Source organism: Salvelinus sp. IW2-2015, linkage group LG4q.1:29 (assembly GCF_002910315.2).
Source record: "Salvelinus sp. IW2-2015 linkage group LG4q.1:29, ASM291031v2, whole genome shotgun sequence".
NCBI classification, from domain to species: Eukaryota; Metazoa; Chordata; class Actinopteri; order Salmoniformes; family Salmonidae; genus Salvelinus; species Salvelinus sp. IW2-2015.
In genome coordinates, this window is record NC_036842.1 from 72,029,496 (window position 1) to 72,039,051 (window position 9,556).

The following is a 9,556-nucleotide window of genomic DNA, read 5'->3' on the forward strand; positions in this document are numbered from 1 at the left end:
CTGGTCAGACTCCTCCCACTCACCTCTGAACTTTTTGGGCGGATTGGCCAGGTCTCCTGCATCGGGCTGCACCACACACCTGTCATCAACAAGCCTGGGGAGAAAACATCCCAATATCATATARACACCATTTATACAGTTCATATGGGAGAGAACATAACACACATCTTTCCTACTATTAATTAAACTCCATGACAGGCATGTTCTGCAGTTTCCTATGATCCAATACACCTTCCTCTCCCAGAATAGACAGTGGTACTCCATGGCAGACAGGGTTGTTGATGATGTCTAGCACCCAGGTTGAAGACAAGAGGATTACAATATCATATAACTCTTTGCATAAATGAGGAATAATTCTAAGAATGGGACCAGCGATGCTAGTTAGCAACGGCGCTGGTTCCATGCGGTTTTTATTTTCACAAGCTTCATAATGTAATGATTAGCTTGTCCTAACCTGGTCATCTTCAACCTAGTCTAGAACCAGACTATCAAAATAGCATGTAAGAAGGAAGAAATCAGATCGGCAAGCATTGTATGTGATCATCCTCATTGGATGTCATGTTGAATTCAGAGCATTGCCAGATTTCATTAGGGTGTAGATATAATCGCTGATTGTGATGGTTAGTGTTTACTGTTTGTTTTACAATGATAACAGGGCCAGTATTAAAATTGCTTTTCAGAGTATGTGTAGTGATCTTGTATCAGGTTGACACCTATCCATGTAACCGTATTATTATCTATAAAACTAAACTAATATCAGCGCTAATACTGAGATTCTTTGGGGCAATTCCACAGCAACAGAATGATGCTCTAAACTCAGATATTTCACTTTATAATATGTGCCAAACAAACCAATTATTGCAAAGTCAAACAAACCATACAATTCTATGCACAAGGTCGACTTTACAATTTCCAATGAACATTTTACAAAAATGCATTTGCATCTGCACTGTTCAAGTAAAACAATGTGAAATTTTCTGTGGAAATTGTTAAAAGTAGTCCTTGTGCATAGAGTCGTATGATTTGTTTAAGTTTGCAATCATTGGTTTTTGTTTGACACACATTTTAAAGTGAAAAATCTCATTCTGTTTCCGTTAGAGGTCGACCGATTCATCGGAATGGCCGATTAATTAGGGCCGATTTCAAGTTTTCATAACAATTGGAAATCGGTATTTTTGGACGTCGATTTTGACACCTTTATTTAACTAGGCAAGTCAGTTAAGAACACATTCTTATTTTCAATGATGGCCTAGGAACGGTGGGTTAACTGCCTTGTTCAGGGGCAGAATGACAGATTTTTACCTTGTCAGCTKAGGGATTCAATCTTGCAACCTTACAGTTAACTAGTCCAACGCTCTAACCACCTGCCTCACGAGGAGCCTGCCTGTTACGCGAATGCAGTAAGAAGCCACGGTAAGTTGCTAGCTAGCATTAAACTTATCTTATAAAAAACAATCAATCATATAAATCGATGCGGTGCGCATTCGCAAAAAAGGACTGTCGTTGCTCCAACGTGTACCTAACCATAAACATCAATGCCTTTCTTAAAATCAATACACAGAAGTATATATTTTTAAACCTGTATATTTAGCTAAAAGAAATTCAGGTTAGCAGGCAATATTAACCAGGTGAAATTGTGTCACTTCTCTTGCGTTCATTGCACGCAGTCAGGGTATATGCAACAGTTTGGGCCGCCTGGCTCATTGCTTACTAATTTGCCAGAATTTTACGTAATTATGACATAACATTGAAGGTTGTGCAATGTAACAGGAATATTTAGACGTATGGATGCCACCCGTTAGATAAAATACGGAACGGTTCCGTATTTCACTGAAAGAATAAACGTTTTGTTTTCGAGATGATAGTTTCCGGATTCGACCATATTAATGACCTAAGGCTCGTATTTCTGTGTGTTATTATGTTATAATTAAGTCTATGATTTGATAGAGCAGTCTGACTGAGCGATGGTAGGCACCAGCAGGCTCGTAAGCATTCATTCAAACAGCACTTTCGTGCGTTTTGCCAGCAGCTCTGTTTATGACTTCAAGCCTATCAACTCCCGAGATTAGGCTGGTGTAACCGATGTGAAATGGCTAGCTAGTTAGCGGGGTGCGCGCTAATAGCGTTTCAAACGTCACTCGCTCTGAGACTTGGAGTAGTCCCCCTTGCTCTGCATGGGTAACGCTGCTTCGAGGGTGGCTGTTGTCGATGTGTTCCTGGTTCGAGCCCAGGTAGGAGCGAGGAGAGGGACGGAAGCTATACTGTTACTCTGGCATTAAAGTGCCTATAAGAACATCCAATAGTCAAAGGTATATGAAATACAAATCGTATAGAGAGAAATAGTCCTATAATTCCTATAATAACTACAACCTAAAACTTCTTACCTGGGAATATTGAAGACTCATGTTAAAAGGAACCACCAGCTTTCATATGTTCTCATGTTCTGAGCAAGGAACTTAAACGTTAGCTTTTTTACATAGCACATATTGCACTTTTACTTTCTTCTCCAACACTTTGTTTTTGCATTATTTAAACCAAATTGAACATGTTTCATTATTTATTTGAGGTTAAATTGATTTTGATGTATTATATTAAGTTAAAAATAAGTGTTCATTCAGTATTGTTGTAATTGTCATTATTACAAATAAATAAAATTGTTTTTTATTTTATTTTTTATTTTTTTATTTTTTTAAATCGTCCGATTAATCGGTATCAGCTTTTTTGGCCCTCCAATAATCGGTATCGGCGTTGAAAAATCATAAATCGGTCGACCTCTAGTTTCCGTGGAATTGCCCTTAGTGYATATAGGCCCTGGTCTAGTTGAAATGGAAACAGTGAATTCTGTAAAGGGCTTGGTGGGGCCAGAGGAAATGCTCTTGGCTTCTGTGTGTGGCTGATTAGTCCTAAATGCTGATACGTTGACATCTAACCACCTTGTCTCCACACTGCATGCCTGGATTTTATCGTCAATGTCATTGTATAGTCAACCAGCCTGCAACAGCAATTGTTTCGCTTAAAGTTTTACAGCTACAATAAAACGGTGAACTGGTGAACTTCACACAACATACTGTCCATCCACACTGAACTAACACACCAACGCAGCGTGATATAATATGTCAGTGTTACCACATTCTCACAGAAGCTTTGAAAAACTATAAACTCAAAAGGATTCTGTTGGCACTTGGCAGAGAATGTGACTCTATTCTTCACTTCTAACTTGTATGTGACCTGGCTGCATCATGTGAAACAAGTATATATTATATCATCAAATTTCAGTTTATGCTAGCCTGGTCCCAGATCTGTTTATCCTTTCTTGCTAACTCCTATGGTGGTCATTGACACACCAATGAACATAGGATTTGGCATGACAGCACAAACAGATCTGGGACCAGGCTAGGACCAGGATAGCTGATGCCAGTCTGTGACAATGTGTAAAGTTCCACCCGGTATGGGGAAGGAAGCCCAGTGTGAGGCATCCTCTTATTGTGTTGACTGGAGCTTATCCTTGTGGTCGGTTTCATCCTTGGTGTGTTTGTTCTCTGCTAGTCTGCATTGCTAAAGAAATAACCAGCAGATTATTGTATCCAATGCAGTTCCATGCGCTTGACTTACAACTGAACAAGATTTACAAATAGCTTAGTCACCTAGCAAAAGCATGGGGTGTTCTCGTTTCCACACATTACTTCTAGCACACTAACTTTTGTATCGCTCTTCTTCTGTGATATTCATATCCTCATCTGCCTCCAGATTTTAAACACATCCATAGAGCTAAGCTCAGCCTCTGACTCAAACAGTAGGGGTGTATTCAGTGATGTGGAACATTCAGAACGTTGCAATGCAGATAGCATAGAGCTTACAATGATTAGACAGACAATGACAGGATTGTTCTACGCAATCTATTTCCATCTGAACAATCTGCACCCTCCTGAACAGGCCCCTGGCATCTTCATGCACTAGCCTGTCATAATCACATTCATCATAAACAAGTCTTCACTGGAATACACAGAAGTACACATTCATCTACCCTACTAAGGGGAAAATGCAAGGCACAGTCCCTCTAGTTTAGACAAAGCTGGCAGTCCAACTACAGTGAGTCAGCCGGGTATTTTCTTTTGCTGCCATAGCTGTTGATCATTCAGTCCCAACTGTCTGGCTGTGGTTGTGCATATGTCCTATTCCTCAGCTCCCATATCAAAGTCCCATCTAAACTAGAGACAATAGGGTCCAATAGGATTTCAAATCAAGTGCTACACAACAAAACAGGATACATACTACTCATTACTCTAGCTAACAAATGAGTAACAAATGGCCCGCATTCATTAGGCACCAAACYAAATAAAAAGTGAACAACAAGGAGGGACTGCCTGAAGCTCGTCCAATACGAAACACAAATTTACATTTTTTCCATTGCAAAAGGCTTTGCTACAGTGTGCCCTAATGAATAGGCACATGACTCTGCTCAGTTCAAAGAGCTAGGGCCCTATTCATTAGGAATCAAATAGAAGAAAACTGACCTAAACAGGGAGGGACTACGTGTACAATAACAAACACTAATTTTAAATGCTTCCCATTGCATGACTTAATTAATATGACCCTGGTCCTGGAACTAAAAGTTGAAGATGAAACAGCGGTACATCCGGCCAACAGAATACGGGCAAGCTAATTACAGTGCATTCGGAATGTATTCAGACCGCTTGACTTTCCACATTTTGTTATGCTACAGCCTTATTCAAAAATGGATTAAATAAAATAAAAAATCCTCAATCTACACACAATATCCCATAACAACAAAGCGAAAACAGACTTTTAGAATTTTTTGCAAAAAATACCTTATCTACATAAGTATTCAGACCCTTTGCTATGAGACTTGAAACTGAGCTGAGGTGCATCCTGTCTCCATTGATCATCCTTGAGATGTTTCAACAACTTGATTGGAATCCACCTYYGGTYGTCAATTGATTTGACAAGATTTGGAAAGGCACGCACCTGTCTACGTAAGGTCCCACAGTTGACAGTGCATGTCAGAGCAAAAACCAAGCCATGAGGTCGAAGGAATTGTCCGTAGAGCTCCGAGACAGGATTGTGTCGAGGCACAGATTTGGGGAAGGGTACCAAAAAATGTCTGCAGCATTGAAGGTCCCCAAGAACACAGTGGCCTCCATCATTCTTAAATGGAAGAAGTTTGGAATCACCAAGACTCTTCCTAGAGCTGGCCAGCCGGCCAAACTGAGCAATCAGGGGAGAAGGTCCTTGGTCAGGGAGGTGACCAAGAACACGATGGTCACTCTGACAGAGTTCTAGAGTTCCTCTGTGGAGATGGGAGAACCTTCCACATCTCTGCAGCACTCCACCAATCAGGCCTTTATGGTAGACTGGCCAGATGGAAGCCATTCCTCAGTAAAAGGCACATGACAGSCCGCTTGGATTTTGCCAAAAGGCACCTAAAGACACTCAGACCATGAGACATAAGATTCTCTGGTCTGATGAAATCAAGATTGAACTCTTTGGCCTGAACGCCAAGCATCACATCTGGAGGAAACCTGGCACCATCCCGACAGTGAAGCATGGGTGGCGGCATCATGCTGTGGGAATTTTTTTCAGTCTCTGAATGTCCTTGAGTGGCCCAGCCAGAGCCCGGACTAGAACCCAATCGAACATCTCTGGAGAGACCTGAAAATAACTGTGTAGTGACGCTCCCCAACAAACCACGCAAGGTTTGAGAAGATCTGCAGAGAAGAATGGGAGAAACTCCCCAAATACAGGTGAGTCAAGCTTGTAGCGTCATACCCAAGAAGACTTGAGGCTGTAATCTCTGCCAAATGTGCTTCAACAAAGTACTGAGTAAAGGGTCTGAGTACTTATGTAAATGTGATATTTCAGTTTATAAAATTTGCAGAAAAATCTATTAACCTGTTTTTGCTTTGTCATTATGGGGTATTGTGTGGAGATTGATGAGGGGAAAAAAACWAAAAAGTCAAGGGGTCTGAATACTTTCCAAATGCATTATATATCTCCATTACATTATGGCAAGGCAAAAGACCCCAGGCCGTGGTGTCCAAAATAAACGTGTGACCACACAGATCTTCTGATAGAAGAATACAGTAGAATGGCCAACAAACTGCTCAGATGAAGCATGATACAGAATACTCAGAGTATACCAAATATTAAGAACACCTTCCTAATATTGAGTTGCACCCCCCCTCCCTTTTGCCCTCAAAACAGCCTCAATTTGTTGAGGCATGGACTCTACAAGGTGTCAAAACAGTTCCACAGGGATGCTGGCCCATGTTGATTCCAATGCTTCCCACAGTTGTGTCAAGTTAGCTGGATGCCCTTTGGGTGGTGGACCATTCTTGAACACATGGGAAACCGTTGAGCGTGAAAAACCCAGCAGTGTTGCAGTTCTTGACACAAACTGTGCACCTGGCACCACAGGAGGTTAGTGGCACCTTAATTGGGAGGATGGGCTCGTGGTAATGGCTGGAGCGGAATAGTTTCAAAAACATCATACAAATGGATTGATGCCATTCCAGTTGCTCCATTCCAGGCATTATTATGAGCCATCCTCCCCTCAGAAGCCTTCACAGCCTGGTATCTACTACCAATGTTCCCTCTAAAAGAAAAATTGTGGCACCGAGCAAATTTCAGGTCTGCTGAGCGCAAACTTGAACATTCTGTGCAATTTCCAGCACGCGTTTACTGTGAACACTGAGGCTGTACCTGCTTTAAAGTTAGTTTTAACAATGGCCAAGCAGGCTACTGAGGCTATTAAATGATCATAATGCAGGCCTACCAGAGTGGCCTACCATCAAACACAATCGAGAAAATGRATCCCATAACATTATAACATGGAAATAGCTGTTCTATCATTCAGCCTACAATAGCAGCCAATGTGCTGTGTTCAAATGTAGGCCTACATTCCATGAGACCTCTAAAGAAAACATGCAGGGCTTGACATTAACCTGTTTATCCACAGACAAGAAGGTGACTGAAACAAATGGTGTTGTTTGATGCAAGAAACCACTTTACAAAATAAAATGTATTATTATTACCATACCACTATTACAGAGAATCAGACAAATTAAGCTACCCTCTGCCTATTGGCTACTTAGCTTATTCAAGCCTGCCTCAAAATACAACACTGACACTTTAAGACAAAAAAAAAAGCTCTTTACCTGACTTGCTTTTCAAAGATGTCTAGAATGTACACGTTTTGTGCTCTTGTAGGAAGCAACCACACCTGTATTGCTGATTGCAAATTATCTATAACTGGGCTAATAACTCACTAACTAGCAAAGGATACGAACAAAATGTGCACAAATGGCTARATGCAGCTCTTGCTTTGATCTCAAAACAAGCACATTATGCTCAGCCACAGCTGTAAACACAGTAAATTGCACAGATCCATATACGGCAATGTCCATTTGCATATAGGCCTACTGTAGTTCTGATTGGTTATGCCGCACAGGTCTGTGTAGAGTACGGGCTGAGTCTTGAGCAATAAAATCCTACTCCAATGCAATAGAATCCTACTCTACAAAAAAATCTCTAGTTAGTTTTGTTTCAGTATGTTGCACTGAAAGTGGCTAATATGGCATTGATTTGATCACAATTGCCCCAGTAAAGGGAAACGTTGAGTGTTAACAGTGAAAACTCTAGAAAGTTGAGTGAAGTTCAATTTCGTGCTTCTCTCKATGTGCTGATAGTTCTGTGCTCTGCCCAGCAGTCCAGGGGAGCTGTACGGCAGTTTCAGTGCGAGCCTGCGCATGCGTGCACCTTAGAGGGAACATTGCCTACTACTATACCCCGTTCAAAGGCACTTAAATCTTTTGTCTTGCCAATTCAATCTCTGAATGACACCCATAAGTTAAAGAAGGATTATTAAGCCRGTCTCATCCCCTTCATCTATACTGATTGAAGTTTATATAACAAGTGACATCAATAAGGAATTATAGCTTTCACCTGGTCAGTTTGTCATGGGAAGAGCAGGTGTCCTTAATGTTTTGTACACTCATTGTTTAATAGTAGAATGTTAGCTTTACATAAAAGAGAAGTTTTTAAATCTAAAGCAGAACTGCCATAAGGACATGCTTCAATTTGATCAAGTCAATGGAGAGAAGGTTGGGTAAGCACACACACCACAGCTACCTTAATGTCACCAATGGAGAGAAGGTTGGGTAAGCACACACACCACGCTTACCTTAATGTCACCAATGGAGAGAAGGTTGGGTAAGCACACACACCACAGCTACCTTAATGTCACCAATGGAGAGAAGGTTGGGTAAGCACCACACACCACAGCTCCTTAATGTCACCAATGGAGCTTGAATGCTTTATTTATTTATTGCATTTTTTTAAAGTATAATATATATACACATACACACACACACACACACACACACACACACACACACACACACAGTACCAGTCAAAAGTGTGGACACACCTACTCATTCAAGAGTTTCTTTATTTTGACTATTTTCTACATTGTAGAATAATAGTGAAGACATCAAAACAATGAAATAACACATATGMAATCAAGTAGTAACCAGAAAGTGTTAAAAATCTAAATATATTCAATTCTGAATTCTTGAATTCTGTTAGAAAGAAAAATGCTATTACAACCTCTTTGCAATAAGGAATTGAGGCCAAACACTCAAGAAAAGTTAAGTGTTTAATACCAAGGACACAAACAGCTGAGTGCATACATTTAGAAAGCTCACAACACATTGTATACTCTTCTCTTGTAGGCATCACCTCCCCAAATATACATTMTATGATCCCAATGAGGTTCCCTTATTTCCCCTGTGGAACGTCCATGGTTCTCTCTTTGTTTAGCCACATGTCAGAATCACACCACGTCCATCTTCTGTTCTGGGACTGACCCTGCTCTCCTCTTATCTGATTAGGTCAACCTTTCTAAATAAGCATACACACAGTTTCATGGCCTAAACTCCATTAATACTCACAGTAATCATTCACTAAACAGGATACAAACTACAGTTTAACTTGAAACATGTTACATTTTAATAGAATCCATCAATTCTACATAAATCCCTGACAGCATCAATAGCAAAGCACCCCCACACCTCCTCCTTCATGCTTCACGGTGGGAACTACACATGCAAAGATCATCCGTTGACCTACTCTGCATCTCACAAAGACACGGCGGTGGAACCAAAAATTTGGACTCATCAGATCAAAAYGACAGATTTCCACCGGTCTAATGTCCATTGTTTGTGTTTCTTGGACCGAGCAAGTCTATTCTTATTATTGGTGTCCTTTAGTAGTGGTTTCGTTGCAGCAATTCGACCATGAAGGCCTGATTCACGCAGTCTCCTCTGAACAGTTGATGTTGAGATGTGTCTGTTGAACTCTGAAGCATTTATTTGGGCTGCAATTTCTGAGGCTGGTAACTCTAATGAACTTTTGCAGCAATTCGACCATGAAGGCCTGATTCACGCAGTCTCCTCTGAACAGTTGATGTTGAGAGTGTCTGTTGAACTCTGAAGCATTTTATTTGGGCTGCAATTTCTGAGGCTGGTAACTCTATGAA

The 9,556-nt window shown here is 40.8% G+C and overlaps 1 protein-coding gene across 1 annotated transcript in view; it reads right to left on the minus strand.

Annotated features, from left to right (window-relative positions):
* Window positions 1-9,556, minus strand: part of LOC111960994 (inositol 1,4,5-trisphosphate-gated calcium channel ITPR2-like) — a 162,637-nt gene that overhangs the window by 133,041 nt on the left and 20,040 nt on the right. The window contains exon 2 of the mRNA XM_070443090.1: window positions 24-94. Within this exon, the coding sequence (XP_070299191.1) occupies window positions 24-94 (71 nt within the window). The remainder of the gene's footprint in view (window positions 1-23; window positions 95-9,556) is intronic.